This window comes from Fopius arisanus, unplaced genomic scaffold (assembly GCF_000806365.1).
Source record: "Fopius arisanus strain USDA-PBARC FA_bdor unplaced genomic scaffold, ASM80636v1 scaffold00029, whole genome shotgun sequence".
NCBI classification, from domain to species: Eukaryota; Metazoa; Arthropoda; class Insecta; order Hymenoptera; family Braconidae; genus Fopius; species Fopius arisanus.
In genome coordinates this window covers 1,118,244-1,134,189 of record NW_011887768.1, presented here as the reverse complement: position 1 = coordinate 1,134,189, position 15,946 = coordinate 1,118,244, and the positions used below count along the sequence as shown (strand labels likewise).

The window sequence follows — 15,946 nt, the reverse complement described above, 5'->3', positions numbered from 1 at the left end:
CCATCTGTACATGTTGAATTATTGCTCCAAGTGATTTATTTATGACCTCGAACTCCTCGAAAATCAGTAAAAATGAATTTTTCAACAATGCAACAGCCAAATCACTCAATGCCGGACGGAGAGTTCAATTACTATTATTTGAGAAAATTAGAATTCCCACATTGTGCGAAAGAAGCTCTGATTGCAGTAGGTGAGTAGAGGTTATGAAATTCATTTTAAAAAATGGAATAATTGGCAATTCATGCGATAATTGATCTTCCAGCGAAAATGCCAAGAGCCGCTAATTCAACAGCTTACAGACAAATTCAACTTCAAACCGAATTGATAAATGAATTTGTTTTCGGTGAAATTGAAAAATTGAAGCAGCAGAAGAAGACTCGAGCCCTCCAGGAATTCCAGTTGATCGAAGTTCTGAGTGAATTTTTCAGAAATCCAGATCACAGTGCAGCTGTGAGAAATGCAATTTTTCTGCTTCTGTTTCCAGCTGAATATCCTAGATACGAAATTTTAGGTAATTTGGTGTCAATGGCGATTGCCACACAGAATCGAGAGGTGTTGGACTCTTCGGGGATGTGGATACAGCAGCTGGGATCAACCTCAGCCCAGAGCGTTGATTTAGCAAAGCACATTCTCGACGATTACTTCGTGTACACACCGAATTCCATTAATAAATTGAATAAACTACCAGTTCTGGTGCCTCATTTCACCGCCAATCTGCTCACAGCTATTGGAGAAGTCTACAAACTCGAGGATCCACCGAATAAATTATTGAAACTTGCTGGAGACTGGATAGACGATAATCCAGGACTCCTGGCGACTCCACTGATGGACAATCCAGCGTTGCCTCTGGGGGGCATTCCCATGACACCCATTACACCCATCGCAGGACTTTTCAGATGGTGTATATTGAGTCCAGCTCGATCAAAACCAGACAATGCAGATACTATAGTAATAGACGAACGAGATCAATTTTATTCGAAGATCCAGCAGCTACTGATGGACGCTGTTTTGAGATTAAAGAACAGTGGAAGCAATAAACACGCCATTTCCGCTCAACATTTGGCGCAAACGACTAGAGCTTTGACAACATTATTAGAAGAGCCTGAAACCGTTGAAAATAAACCGCGGAGAGATCTGGGTATGGAGAGATTAGCGCAGGCAGTCAGTACCGCAATGTCTGCTAATTGTATTTATGGAAACAAACGTAAGAATTAATCTCTAATTATTATTCACAGCATCGCTAATTGTTTTGTACTAATTATTTTTATTCCAGAGGAATTACTGGCTCTTCTACAACCCCTTGCATGCAGACACTTCCTCATCGAGTGGACATTAATAACGTACGGGAGCAAAGGAGCTGTAGTATAACAAATATTTTAATACATTATATATTTTTGTACAAAAAAACTCTACAATATTCATCCGAAGGGTTTAAAAGTCCTCTTTGTTTTTAATTGCTGCAGTTTCTGCTTATCCATTTCAAATTTCTTCCGCAGTTGCACCAGATCTGAACAGAAATATCATAAAAATAGTCAGCGATGGCATAAAATCGTCCCAGAAATTATCCCGAAACATTTAGAATTGAAAAAAACTACGATAATGGTATGGAATTAATTTAATCTCGAATACTCACGTTGTTTTTTAGATTCTCTAATTTGAAAAGTATAAAAATTGAGCAACTCCTTCTTTTTACTCTTCATCTGCTCTTTCTGCTGGACTTTATCAATCGTCGACTCCTTTCTACTGGGAGCGAATTGTCCTCTCTTCTTTTTACTAGACACCGTGACCCATCCATCAGCATCTTCTTGAGTATTTTCAGCAGCCAAACGTTTCTCGATCCTTTTATCGTAATTCGACATGTACTTGGCTATTTCTTCTTTCAGGGTATTTTCGGAGATATTCGCCTCTTTATTATATTCTCTGCACCATTTTACTAAGCCCAGGGGATTTTTGGGGGTTTCCTCGGGTTCTAGGACTACTGTAAAATCCTGTCCCAAGGAGAGGGCCTTCTCCAGTGAAGATATTTTCGCGAAGACTATGTAGCCTGTTTTGAAACCATTTTGGGAGCTTTCAAGGGCTGGATGTAAGCTCACATTATTCACCCCTCCGCAGTGCCTTGTAAATATATTCTTCAGAGAATCTTTGCTGACGTAAGGGGGAATGTTCAGGATGAATAATGTACGTCCTTTTGGGTGTCCTGGTTCCTGTTTTCTCACGGAATGTTCTTTAATGAATAATTGGTGCTTGTCGGATGTGTCAATATCATATTTCAACCACAAACCTGCGAGTAGAAAAGTCAAATATTAAAAAATCCAAATAGAGTCTTGTTTTAAACAAAAAATTGTTTGGATAAACAAAAAAAAAGTTTTGCAACTGGAAAAGAAGCTTTGAACATTGAAGTTCTTAAGAACTTACTCTTGAAGTTGCCAGGAATTTTATCCTGTGGGACCATCATACACTCAAATATTTCCACCCTTATTCTGGATGGAAAAATATAAATAATTAGAAAGTAAATAAAACACTGACACGTGCAGGTTGACTAAAGTAGAGGCTGAGTTCTGGGGGTGGAGTGACCCCAGCGGCATCGTAGTACTGCACCAGAAGAGAGGGAGGGCGCCACACGCCCTGCTGGGGTGAATTTTATTTTCTGCGGAGTGAATGCTTTTTGTTTTTTATTTGTTTAACTGAAATTTAGCCGACTGTAAAACGAGCGGAAGGGGGAAGCCACATCTTGTGGAATTTCAAATGAAAAAAAATATTCAATGCATTGAAGATATACCACTAATGAAATTATATTTTTAGAGGAGCGCGTTGTCCTAGCGGTAACGTGCTCGACTGGCACGCCAGCGGCCTGGGTTCAATCCCGGCTTAATTCATTTTTTTTTTTTCAAAATAATTCCAATTTTTTTTTTTGTTAATTGCAAATCAATTGAAATATCGTTTAAAAACTGAATATTTGAAAATTGAGAAGATATCCCGTGAAATTGAACAATTTGACATTTTTAAAAACGAAACTTTTGCAATATATATACTCCTAATGAAATTTTATTACTGCAGTAGCGCGTTGGCCTAGTGGTAACGTGCTTGCCTACCACGCCGACGGCCCGGGTTCGATCCCGCCGTCATTCATTTTTTTTTTTCTAAATATAATACTTAAAACTCGAATAGATATCCAGTGAAATGGAAAAATTCGAAATTTTTGAAAAAGTATCAGGGGAACATGAACATCGAGGAGCTATTCACTGAAATTTTCACTGAAAGTGAAAATTTCGAAATTTTTATAAAAGTATTAGGATAACATGACAATCGAGGAGTTATTCACTGAAATTTTCACTGGAAGTGAAAAATTCGAAATTCTTGTAAAAGTATCAGGGGAACATGACAAGCGAAGAGCTATTCACTGAAATTTTCACTGAAAGTGAAAAATTCGAAATTTTTAGAAAAGTATCAGGGTAACATGACAATCGAGGAGCTATTCACTGAAATTTTCACTGAAAGTGAAAAATTCGAAATTTTAGAAAGAGTATCAGGGGAACATGACAATCGAGGAGCTCTTCACTGAAATTTTCACTGAAAGTGAAAAATTCGAAATTTTTGTCAAAGTATCAGGAGAACATGATAATCGAAGAGCTATTCACTGAAATTTTCACTGAAGGTGAAACATTCGGAATTTTTGTAAAAGTATCAGGGGAACATGACAATCAAGGAGCTATTCACTGAAATTTTCACTGCAAATGAAAAATTTGAAATTTTTGTAAAAGTATCAGGGGAACATGACAATCGAGGAGCTATTCAGTTTTTAACCAATATTTCGATTTATTAGTCAGTTACAAAAGAAAAAATTGAAATTATTTAAAAAAAAAAATGAATGACGGCGGGATCGAACCCGGGCCGTCGGCGTGGTAGGCAAGCACGTTACCACTAGGATAACGCGCTATTGCAATAATAAAATTTCATTAGGAGTATATATATTGCAAAAGTTTCGTTTTTAAAAATGTCAAATTGTTCAATTTCACGGGATATCTTCTCAATTTTCAAATATTCAGTTTTTAAACGATATTTCAATTGATTTGCAATTAACAAAAAAAAAAATTGGAATTATTTTGAAAAAAAAAAAATGAATTAAGCCGGGATTGAACCCGGGCCGCTAGCGTGCCAGTAGAGCACGTTACCGCTAGGACAACGCGCTCCTTTAAAAATATAATTTCATTAGTGGTATATCTTCAATGCATTGAATATTTTTTTTCATTTAAAATTTCACAAGATGTGGCTTCCCCCTTCCGCTCGTTCTACAGCCGGCTAAATTTCAGTTAAACAAATAAAAAACAAAAAGCATTCATGTCGCAGAAAATAAAATTCACCCTGGCGACTTGATGAACACCCCAGCATTGCGTGTTGCGCCCGCCCTCTCTGGGGGTGCAGTACTACGAAAAAAATGCAGCGCCATCTTAAAAATTCCCGCGCTTTTTACCGAACATTTAAATGGTCATAACAGCGCTTCTGGAAATATGTCGCTCAAATTAATATTATAAATTATTCCTTTCTGAATCGTATAATTAATACACAAAATTGGTTTAATGTACGAATAAAATAAAAGATTAAAACCCTTTAATGACGTCAGTTTCCAGAATACAATAAAAGCTCAAAGTCCCAGCAATTCATCACTCGTAATACATGCATTAACTCTTTGTACCCACACCTCAATTACATAAAACAACGGTATGGCAACACAATCCAATCACAATAAAAAACGTGCGTACGTAGCAAATTACAAAGTATCAACAGACATCTTCCAAACAAACGTACAACCGACGTGTCATTAAAAAAATTCCGAATGACTGAAAAATCAATGAACAAAAAAAAATACGCATTGACAAAAATGCATCCTAAACAGAGACTGCTGGATTTTCTGAAAGCTGAAAAATTATTGACCACCAGGTTCCATTTTTATTTCATTATGACAAGTGCGAAAACGAGGGATTCAGTTGAAAAAATTGACGTTAACCTCACGATCGATATATCGTTAATTAATTCATGAAGTGATGAGTTGCTTAAACAGCTGTGGGTGGGGGGTGAGAGAGGGTTATGATGAAAAATAGAAACCGGTCTTGGTGTTTCCGGTGTAATGACTGGTGCACAACAGTCAAATCCCAGTAGCACATACAATTCACACAAGGAAACAACGATCACGTGTCTGTGAATCGAGTTAACTAAAAAGCCACAACCGTCAGTTGAACAATAACGCATCACAGAGTCGTATGAGGCATTGAGGTGAGTCAATTTCCTCCATCAACTACCCATTCATCAGATCCAAAAAGCAATCATTAAATATTCATTACAGGGGTTGCAGCAGATAAACGTCAGACATTTGATTATCCATTGACACTATTGCCTATTACCTATCGATATTCATGAATGAACTTCGATATTTCAGTCGACTATTTCCTCATGTTAGTGTTTGTTTATTTATTCCTCTTTTTTTCACTGAGACAACAACTTGACATCTTCGTAATAATTTCAGTTGTATTCTGGATTACATGATCTTGAAGATTTTCAAGGTTGACCCAAATTGTTCCAGCAATTACAAGCACTTTTGTAATTGCAAGTTTTCCTTGTACTCGTCTACCTAATCATTATTATCTGCTAAAGTCCATTGGGGAGATGAACGTTTCTGTCTACCTAGTTTTGTGTGTGTAAATCCACGGAATATTTACTCATTCTTTATGTAACTTATTCTCTGACAATTGAGACACTCCGTTCGAGGGATTATGTAAGGAATTATCTGCCCTTACGTTAGAACTAGAATTTCTTATCTGGATTAGTTTAAAAGTTTAATCACTGTTTTTCATCGGTACCTCGTACGGAAGCAATCATTATCAGTGCTCTCTATCACTTTCAACAGATAACTGCAAATAGCAAGTTGATTTCAATAGATATAAACTCTTATGCGAGACTATGTGATATCTTATCACTGAGATAGATTTCGAAGGTGTCAACAATTTTGGTTTTTCCCTCTTTTCCCTGTTACACCTCATTTTTGTTATTCATTCAATTTTTTATAAACATTCGAATACTTTAATGACTACTAGATTACTAGATAATATTCAATATGTGATATTCGTATATGAATTTTCGTTATTTGTCCTTTTTTTTATTATTATTATACATTAATTCATGTAACAGCAGAAATTTTCAAAGAGCCACAAATAATTCACTGTATTCTGTCGACTTCTAGTGGAATAGCTCCCCTCAATATTATTTTATCACTGCAATTTTAATGACTTCGCTTCCCGTGTCAAGAACATTCACTCGAATGATAAAATATAAACACAAATAAAATTCACAGTGAATTCACGGATACCGATTAAATGACAAACGAATTCCAGCCCAATGATTACCCTTGTAGTACCATTGATTTTTTTTTTCTCGTCCTTGGGAGACTAGAATTAAATGTTTATTCGTGAGACATGGAAAATGGATCAGGTTTACACACCACTCGAGAGTCATATTGTTCAAATATTAATTGCCATTGAGGCCCAATGACTAATTACTATTTTTTTATCCTCCATATTTTTTTCATTGTTCCGCGAAATTTCTAGATAGATGACTTGGATATATCGGAGGTTCTCTCACTGGATTTATATCTACACTTCGATATCAGAAAGATATGCCCTCGTGTTAATATCATTGTGTGGTTGGTCGCCAGTAGTCATCGCCCATCTGTTATTCAGTTCGGGTCTCCAAGTCCCAGCAGCACGTATTATTTTCTAAGTAACGTGTTGGCAATTAGACTGAACTGTCACGACTCATTACAGCTAATTGATCTGAGAGCAGAAGTTTCATTCCCACTTTAATCGGCAGTTAAGTTCTGCTTTCATCAGACTCAGATACCATTTTTTTTTCTCTATTGGCAGATGCTCGTTGTTATCTTCGTGTGGTTTTAATAATTGGAATAATAATTATTCCGATTGAATTATGGATGGAAAGGACGCTACGGAGAAGAGAAGAAATCCGAGGGAGAAGGCCAATCCATTGAGTGCTCTTACGTTTGCGTGAGTTTATTGATTAAACAAATTTGTCATTGCCATTGATTCTCGTTTCGAATAAATTATCACTGTCTGGTCTTTTTGTTTGAGCTATCGCATGGACAATATGTCTTTAGGCTTTGTTTTTCCAGTGATGCAGTAGTTGAATAAACTGTAATCAATTCAATATAACGCATTCTCAACTGCAAATTTATCTCGACTTTAGCTGTGGATGCCAAGACATTTTTTTATTATTAAATCCTGGGAATTTATCTTGACATTTTCCTCTAGTCAGTCGTTAGCAAGATATTTCAATGAATAATGACGCTGTATTGACGATGAGGAAAGATCATGGCGGATAATGAATAAGTGGAATCTACAAATATATCTTGATTTGTAAATTATTTATATTCTCAGGTGGATATTAAAAACATTTTACGTGGGTTACAAGCGGGACCTTGAGATCGATGATCTCACGGAGCCATTGAAAGAGCACAAAAGTAGTTACTTGGGTGATAAAATATCCGCAGCATGGGAGACAGAATTAAATCGTTTCAATCAACAACAGGAGAAAGCAAAACAAAAAGGAAAAAAATCAAATGACAAGAAGAAAACACCGAGTTTAAATCGGGTCTTGATTAAAGTGTTTGGATTGAAAGTTGCGCTCTATGGTGTTGCCTTGGCGATTATGGAAATAGTCCTGAGGTGAGTCATTCTTCATTATCAAATAAATCAAAATTTCAATAGATAATTTCAATAGAAAATCCACTTGATTATCGACTGTGTAAATTTAATTCTACGTTTTCCCAGATTAATGCAACCGATTTTTCTCGGTATGCTCATCAGTTATTATCGACCCTTCAATGCCCCGTATGTGCCGATTCATGCGCCCCAGATTCTCGGTGATGCCCATATCAGGAAAAATGAAGAGATCAAATCGTCGTTAAGTCCCATTGAGAGTGATCAGCTTGGTCAATTCCCTTAGATCATTGTAGTTCGTTATGCACTTCTTTTCTCTAACGATAACACCGAGAGAAATATTTTCGTACTACCACTAGTGGTATCTACAAAATTTAGAATAATTATTCAATTCATCACTTACAGATTTTCTCGACCCACATTTCACCCCTAAATTACACAGAGGAAGTGTAATTTTTATTGAATATCTCTCTCTCTGTGTGTATTTCTTCCTTATAGGCCGTGTTTTATTTGAACACTAATAAAGATTCTAGATGAGTAGTAAAAACAATGATAAGAAGTGGGTAAAGCGATAAAAAACCATTTTGGGACCTATTTCCAAGGTGGAAAAATATTTCCGTAATGAGTGCATCGATGGAAAACCTTTGACAATCATTTTTCGGTCTTTAGAACATCTTGGTGGAGATTTTATTGAGATAATTGAATTATTTATTGAGTAGAAAAAAAACTTTTTGCACGTTCATTTCACTTCAAACGAGATGGCTTGTCTCAAACTACTTTATCGCACCTCTTCACTTCTGAAATCAATTAACTGATAAAAACTCCAAAGGAAAACTGTCTTTACTAGCGAACTGATAACATATAATTATTGAAATCCGAACATTCCAATGATATAATATTATTTTAATGACGACTAATTCACTGGTCAGAAATTACATTCTATAAAAAAAAGACAATTATCATTTTGAGTTAATGAGTAACGACATGATAAGCACAATCAGTATCGGACAAATAAAATATGATCGTTCATTTATTTTCCTTAAAATCCAAGTACACACAGAAAAATGGAAAATTTCTCGATCAAAAATTTACAGGATAAATTTCATTATCTTGTTTTACTCCGATTTGCCACTTCACTTTTGAATCCAATCGACTGATAAATTCTTCTTACATAATCTTTCAAATATTACATTCCTGTACTAAATAAGTATTAACAAGGGATTAGTGAATATTGAACATCTCTCGTTAGCGATAAAATTGCCATCGATAAAGACTCATTGGAATTTTTATCTCCACCCATTCCCCAAGCAATTAGCTAATTAATCCCATTAAAAAAAACCATGTCACGTTTTTCGCCAGCTTTTTTCATCGTCAGTATTTTTTTTATTTAATTATTTAAAATTCAAATGAATTATATAAAATTTCAAAACAGTGAAAATTGTGTCACTTGTGTCAGGTGAATTTTTCCCGATATCGATTGAATTTAATTGAAAACAAAAAACATAAATTATTGATAACTTTTTTTTGGATATTTAAGATTCTTTGAAGATGTCGATTTTAAGTGTCAAATGATAAACACCCCGTACGTGTGAGCTGAGGCCATATAGATTAGTGAGATATAAAAAAGTCACGTCGGCCATACATCACTAATTGAATTTTTATCGATTACTCCTAACATTGACCGAGTTTTCCTCAATGAAATACCTAGACACACCATACAAATTTATTTTTAATTATTCAAGAAAACTTCCTGCAAACAGCAACGAGTTCTTTTCTCAATATTCCCTGGTATTGTTTTACCACTTTACCCATGGTTGAATATCATTCTATTCTAGAGAGAATTTGTAGGCCTTCGGAGACTCACTCTGCATTTTTAACAGAATGATGAAATCCACAGGGTTCTCCAGCCACTCGCCCTGGGTAGACTCCTGAGGTACTACTCAACGGACAACGTGACAAAAACAGAAGCTTATCTCTACGCGAGTGGAGTAATTCTCTGTTCAGCAGTGAATATATTCGTGGTGCATCCGTACATGATGGCAATTCTCCACATGGGTATGAAGATGCGAGTGGCGTGCTGCTCCCTGATCTACAGAAAAGCTCTGAAGCTCTCGAGAACAGCCTTGGGAGAGACAACGGTTGGTCAAGCGGTGAATCTTCTGTCAAACGACGTCAACAGGTTCGACGTGGCAATAATCTTCTTGCACTATCTCTGGATTGGACCCCTGGAGACCGCCATAATCACGTACTTCATGTACCAAGAGGTCAACATCTCAGCGGTAATTGGTGTTGCGTCTTTACTCATGTTCATTCCCCTTCAGGGATGGTTGGGAAAGAAATCCTCAGTCCTCCGTTTGCGCACAGCCATCAGAACAGACGAGCGTGTTCGTCTGACGAATGAAATCATCTCTGGAATCCAAGCCATTAAAATGTACACCTGGGAGCATCCATTCAGTGCCTTAATCGAAAATGCCAGAAAACGAGAGATCAAAGTCATTCGAGCAACTTCATATATCAGAGGAGTCGTCATGTCCTTCATCATCTTCACTACGAGATCGTCACTCTTCTTGACGATCTTATCGTACATTCTTCTCAGTCCTGACAATCAGATCAACGCCGAGAAAATCTTCATGATCACTGCTTACTACAATATATTGAGACAAACTATGACTGTGTTCTTTCCACAGGGAATAACACAGATGGCTGAGGCTGCTGTATCCATAAGACGTCTCCAGGAGTTCCTCATGTATGATGAAGTCTCTACTTATAAGACTGAACAGGATAAAGATATTTTTGAAAATTATACACCATCGAAACAAGCGAATGGTACCGTCGACACTAAAATTGATGACGAGAAGATGGGATCGATCGTTCTGCAAAATGTGAGTGCAAGGTGGGCAGGGAGTGAACATGACGACACATTAGAAGATATAAATATCGATATTCAGCCAGGTAGATTGGTTGCTGTGGTTGGACAAGTGGGCGCTGGTAAATCGTCTCTTCTGAATGTTATCCTGAAGGAATTGAATATCAGTAAAGGAAGCATAGATGTTCAGGGGAGCATGGCGTATGCCAGCCAGGAGCCATGGCTCTTTGCTGGATCTGTCAGGACGAATATACTTTTTGGCAGGAAGATGGAGCAGAAGCGGTACGATCAAGTGGTCAAGGTTTGCCAATTGAAGAGGGACTTTTCATTACTCCCTTACGGTGATAAAACGATTGTGGGTGAGCGAGGAATTAGTTTGTCCGGTGGTCAGAGAGCTAGAATCAATCTGGCTAGAGCAGTTTATGCTAATGCACCGATTTATCTGTTCGATGATCCTCTCAGTGCTGTCGATGCTCATGTGGGTAAACACATGTTTGAAGAGTGCATTGAAAAATATTTACGAGGAAAAACGAGAATTCTGGTGACACATCAAATTCAATTCCTCAGAAATGTCGAGAAGATATACGTTATGAGGGATGGAAGGATCGAGGCTGAAGGAACGTACGACGAATTGGGTGTTCGTGGTATTGATTTTGGACGATTGCTGGAGAATCCTGCTCCTCAGACTGAGGAGAGTACATCAGCGACAGCAAGCAGAAGTACATCCAGACGTACCAGTGTTACTTCTACATCATCAGTACTGACGAATGATAATTCAAGGACACAAGCTGAGCCTGATGAGATCGCTGAGATGAGAACAAAGGGCAGTATTGGAGGACACATCTATGCATCTTATTTCACAGCTGGTGGAAACTGGTTCATTGCCATGATAATATTTATTCTGTGTGCTGGGGCACAATTGGCTGCCAGTGGTGGTGATTATTTCATCGCTTTCTGGGTGAATCTCGAGGAGGAAGATCAGAAATACAGAAGCTCGAATGAGACTATCTTGACTAAGAACGAAGCAGGAACAAATTCAACTGAATTCAGTGGTTATGAGAGAATTTTTCAAAGGGACACGTGCGTCTATATATTCTCAGGACTGACTGTTGCGACGATAACAATAACTCTTGTTCGATCATTCGCCTTCTTCGAGTATTGCATGAAGGCCTCGCAGAAGCTGCACGATAAAATGTTCAGGAGCATCAGTAGAGCCACTATGAGATTTTTTAATACGAATACCTCCGGCAGAGTTTTGAATCGTTTCTCCAAGGACATGGGGGCAATTGATGAATTATTACCAATGGCGTTAATCGATTGTGTACAGATTGGACTGGCTCTTCTGGGAATTGTTGTGGTTGTTGGAGTGGCTAATCCTTGGCTCATGATTCCCACTGCGATTATTGGAGTTATTTTCTATTTTTTGAGGGTGATCTATTTAGGGACCAGTAGAAGTGTTAAAAGACTCGAGGGAATCACTAGGTCTCCGGTGTTCAGTCATCTCAATGCAACTCTTCAGGGACTGGCAACCATCAGAGCATTTGAAGCTGAAACTGTTCTCACGAAAGAGTTTGATCATCATCAGGATCTCCATTCCTCTGCATGGTACATGTTCATCGCCTCCTCCAGGGCTTTTGGATTCTGGCTGGATATATTCTGTCTCATTTATATTGCACTGGTGACCTTGAGCTTTTTGGTACTGCCTGATAGCGCTGATAACACTGAGGGGGGAAATGTGGGGCTGGCAATCACCCAGAGCATTGGATTAACTGGAATGTTTCAGTGGGGAATGAGGCAGAGTGCTGAATTGGAAAATCAAATGACTTCCGTTGAGAGAGTGCTGGAGTACACGAATTTAGAGAGTGAACCTGCGTTGGAGAGCATTCCTGATAAAAAACCGGATGAGAATTGGCCACAGGAGGGAAAGATTCACTTTAGAAATGTTTATCTTTCTTATGCACCTGGAGAGCCACCAGTACTTAAAAATCTCAATTTTGAAATCAAGAAGAAGGAGAAAGTGGGAATTGTGGGGAGAACTGGCGCTGGAAAGTCATCCCTCATTTCTGCATTATTCAGGCTGGCGGATATCGAGGGAGGAATTATTATTGATGGAGTGGAGACATCGGAAATTGGCCTTCACGATCTTAGATCGAAGATCAGTATAATTCCTCAGGAGCCCTTCTTGTTCTCAGGTACTTTGAGGAGAAATCTTGATCCTTTTGATATGTATTCTGATAATTTACTCTGGGCTGCCCTTGAGGATGTCGAATTGAAGGAGATGGGACTGACAGCTCATATCAACGAAGGTGGAAGCAATCTGAGTGTTGGACAGAGACAGCTGGTCTGTCTCGCTCGTGCTATTGTGAAGAATAATCGAATTTTGGTGCTTGATGAGGCAACGGCTAATGTAGATCCTCGGACTGATGAGTTGATTCAGAAGACTATTAGGAGTAAATTTGCCGAGTGCACTGTACTCACCATTGCTCACCGGCTCAACACTGTGATGGATAGCGATAGAATTTTGTTGATGGATGCTGGACAAGTTATGGAATTTGATCATCCTCATATTCTTCTACAAAATGAAACTGGTTATTTATCGAGTATGGTTAAAGAAACTGGAAAAATGATGGAGGATATTTTGACAGGCATTGCCAAACAGAATTATGAGAATCGCCAACCAGCCACATCGCTGTAATTTCCGAGGGAAAGACGTATTTTTCAAAATCATAGCTGATTATGTTATTTCTGTTGCCTCTGAGCGTGAGTGCCTTAGAAAGCGCCTTAACATTAATAGCGATCGATTATTTGCAGACATTGATTATCGTTATCAAGGTAAACGTGCCGTTTTATCGATTGGGGATAGCCGATATTCTCTCTGCGGTCTTTATCGTCAATTGTCGAGTGATATTAACGCACATTGTCAAAACAACAGACGACCCGGACAGATAACGCAACCTGAGAATGAGGTAATCACGGAAAGCAAAAAAAAAAACATGCAGTATTATTTTATTTAATCTTTCGAAATGTGAATGGAGCTGATGTCGGTCAATCATTTTTTCGTTTCTCAAATTTTGAGGATGGAGGATAAGAGAGCAAGTCGAACGTTCGAGATTATTCTTCAAAGTATTTTTATTGTTATCATTCCAAATAATTTGTCGAATTCTGTAGCGAAATCGCTGCAAGAGATAAAAAAAGATTGAATTTTTTCATCTAATGTTAATGTAATATTTTAATTTTTATGTATTGTAATTGTTCCAATGTAATTGGTTTCATTATTTGAATCGTACTTTGTTGTCACTCTCCATCTGCAAGAATTTGAGATGTTCACTCAAAAAAGTACTTAAAAACAAAAAATCAATTAGTTTGGCTGGAACTCCTCCTTTGAGTGCTTTAGACACTTGGAGACAAGTCTTACTAGACAAAAGCCTTCCAACTTTATCTACTTAATCAACTGTCAATGTTACTCACTTAATTTTCAAAACGTCTCCGACGAGTCGGAAGAACCGGAAGACGTTGGGGCAATATTCATGGAGATCACGTATTAAACATTTTGTTCAGTTATTTTCTATAGGAATTCTGCCTGCTGAGGGGTCAATAAAACGCTAGATTATTCCTGAAGAAAGTTTTACCAGAACAATGAAGAATAAATCGTAAAGCTCCAGTGCTACCCCTTTTTTTCATGTTTGTTCATTTAATGAAACAATTTCCGCTGGATTTGTAATTTTCCATGGACCTCTTGTTCAAGTTCTTCACACGACTAGAGTAATTATCGAGAAATTGTTGATGCATGAGTTTATTACGGAGAATCAAAGGAAATGAAAATTGTAACAGTCGAACCCATCGTTACTTACATAACGTGTACATAAAAATTTTTTCGATACATCATGTAAAGTATTTTATAGAGATTTTATTGAAAAGCAATACTGCATAAGTGGAGGTCTATTTTTCTATGCTTAATTTTTACTCCAGTCTGTCATTTTAAATGAGTAAATTGATGTCCATTGCGCTGCCATTTCTATTGTCAATATTGAGAGTTAATTAACGTATTGGTGCTATTTTGTAATGAAAATAATGTCACGACCAGTGGCCGACGAAATGGGAAAGCACATTGGGATACTTCGTACAACTTTCTGTGATCCTGTTATACAACGCCCATTCGCTTCATAATAATCGCCAAAGTTGCATAGTGTGCTACCATGTTTATGTCAATATATTGTAATATTAATTTATGATTAGGAATCACTGTAATAATTATGATTGCATGTTTTGCAAGAAGTGAAGTGTAAAAATGTAATTTTTTTATGAGAAATATTGATTGTTCATTGTAGGAGTATTAAATAAATAACTTCAATTGATTGATTTGCATTTATTTCAGATGTTTTTTTGTTCATTTGATGTATCAATGGAATTTTAATGATGATTTCTCAAATGATCTGGCTGGAGAAAATGATGGGAAGATGTCACGTTAGATTAATCCGAATTAATTCTTAAGATGAGTCATCTATTCACGTAATTGTGGCTATGACCTGTAATACAATAAGAGTTGAATTGTAATTATCTCGTCAGCTTCCATGAAATTATTTTTTTTTAATCTTTTAATTAGTAAAAAATCCAGAGATAATTTCACAACTCGATTCTATTTGCGATGTTTTACGACTTTGCCATTGGATTCGCAATGACAATATTTGTGGAAGGAATCAAAACGGGGGATCAATGAAATTAAATTGAGATTATATCAAACAACAGAAGATTTGTCACAGCAAAGATCATAAAAAAGAGAAAGAAACATCGTAAATAGAATAAATTAATAAGATTCATATTTGGAGAAAATTCAATTCAACCAATTTTTTTTTTCAAATTATTTTGGGCGAGAAATTATTTTGGAGGTAAAAATGAATAAAAAAAGGATTGTATAAAAAACATGAAATTTTATTCTGAACATCATAAAAAATGAGAAAATCATTATAAACAATCGGCAAACACAAAATGAATGACGAAATAATGAGGATTCTTTTTTCGCCTGGAGTACAAGTGCCTGAGAATCCTATACAAATAACAAAAAATTCTCCCTCAAGTAAGATACAAATACGCATATGCCGTTATAATACTCGTTCGTTAGAATTTTTAACGTAAAACTCGTTCCACTGATAACCCACTCGACTCTAATTACAAAACAAAATAATGCAATTGAAACAATACCTCAGGATATCGTCGATATAAATGACAGGTAAAATTTTTTAGTCTTCCTGTAATCATATTCGTGAGTTTGACACTTGGCGCTAGTTAGAAAAATATTTTCAATATGCATAATGCACTCGAAGGTACTAATCGTACGTACGCAATGTAATACTGAGTT

At 36.9% G+C, this 15,946-nt stretch overlaps 3 protein-coding genes across 4 annotated transcripts; 2 read left to right on the top strand and 1 right to left on the bottom strand.

Annotated features, from left to right (window-relative positions):
• The first annotated feature begins 49 nt into the window (after window positions 1–49).
• On the top strand, window positions 50–1,454 carry LOC105265398 (uncharacterized protein C7orf26). The gene is made up of 3 exons (XM_011302863.1): window positions 50–190; window positions 263–1,204; window positions 1,274–1,454. Exons 1-3 carry the CDS (start codon window positions 73–75, stop codon window positions 1,366–1,368), a joined length of 1,155 nt encoding a protein of 384 aa, XP_011301165.1. The 5' UTR covers window positions 50–72; the 3' UTR covers window positions 1,369–1,454.
• Window positions 1,398–2,571, bottom strand: LOC105265399 (ribosomal RNA-processing protein 7 homolog A). The gene is made up of 3 exons (XM_011302864.1): window positions 2,416–2,571; window positions 1,634–2,281; window positions 1,398–1,507 (listed from the first exon to the last, which is right to left on the bottom strand). The coding sequence occupies exons 1-3, from the start codon at window positions 2,453–2,455 to the stop codon at window positions 1,419–1,421; spliced, it is 777 nt and encodes a 258-aa protein (XP_011301166.1). The 5' UTR covers window positions 2,456–2,571; the 3' UTR covers window positions 1,398–1,418.
• Window positions 2,572–4,652: 2,081 nt separating this feature from the next.
• On the top strand, window positions 4,653–14,959 carry LOC105265397 (probable multidrug resistance-associated protein lethal(2)03659). Of its 2 annotated transcripts, XM_011302862.1 has the most exons (5): window positions 4,653–5,271; window positions 5,342–5,450; window positions 6,915–7,052; window positions 7,443–7,730; window positions 9,622–14,959. In XM_011302862.1, exons 3-5 carry the CDS (start codon window positions 6,976–6,978, stop codon window positions 13,283–13,285), a joined length of 4,029 nt encoding a protein of 1,342 aa, XP_011301164.1. In that variant the 5' UTR covers window positions 4,653–5,271; window positions 5,342–5,450; window positions 6,915–6,975; the 3' UTR covers window positions 13,286–14,959. The 2 variants fall into 2 exon arrangements, with proteins under 2 accessions (XP_011301164.1, XP_011301163.1); XM_011302861.1 differs by lacking the exon at window positions 5,342–5,450 and having other exon boundaries at window positions 4,654–5,271.
• Window positions 14,960–15,946: the final 987 nt, after the last annotated feature.

Coding starts and splice junctions, on each gene's coding strand:
- LOC105265398 (XM_011302863.1), top strand. CDS start 73: ATGAATTTTTCAACAATGCAACAGCCAAATCACTCAATGCCGGACGGA. Junction 191..262: donor AGAAGCTCTGATTGCAGTAG/GTGAGTAGAGGT, acceptor TTGATCTTCCAG/CGAAAATGCCAAGAGCCGCT. Junction 1,205..1,273: donor TTGTATTTATGGAAACAAAC/GTAAGAATTAAT, acceptor TTTTTATTCCAG/AGGAATTACTGGCTCTTCTA.
- LOC105265399 (XM_011302864.1), bottom strand. CDS start 2,455: ATGATGGTCCCACAGGATAAAATTCCTGGCAACTTCAAGA. Junction 2,282..2,415: donor AATTCCTGGCAACTTCAAGA/GTAAGTTCTTAA, acceptor TTCTACTCGCAG/GTTTGTGGTTGAAATATGAT. Junction 1,508..1,633: donor TAGAGAATCTAAAAAACAAC/GTGAGTATTCGA, acceptor ATTTCTGTTCAG/ATCTGGTGCAACTGCGGAAG.
- LOC105265397 (XM_011302862.1), top strand. CDS start 6,976: ATGGATGGAAAGGACGCTACGGAGAAGAGAAGAAATCCGAGGGAGAAG. Junction 7,053..7,442: donor TTGAGTGCTCTTACGTTTGC/GTGAGTTTATTG, acceptor TTATATTCTCAG/GTGGATATTAAAAACATTTT. Junction 7,731..9,621: donor ATTATGGAAATAGTCCTGAG/GTGAGTCATTCT, acceptor TGAAATCCACAG/GGTTCTCCAGCCACTCGCCC.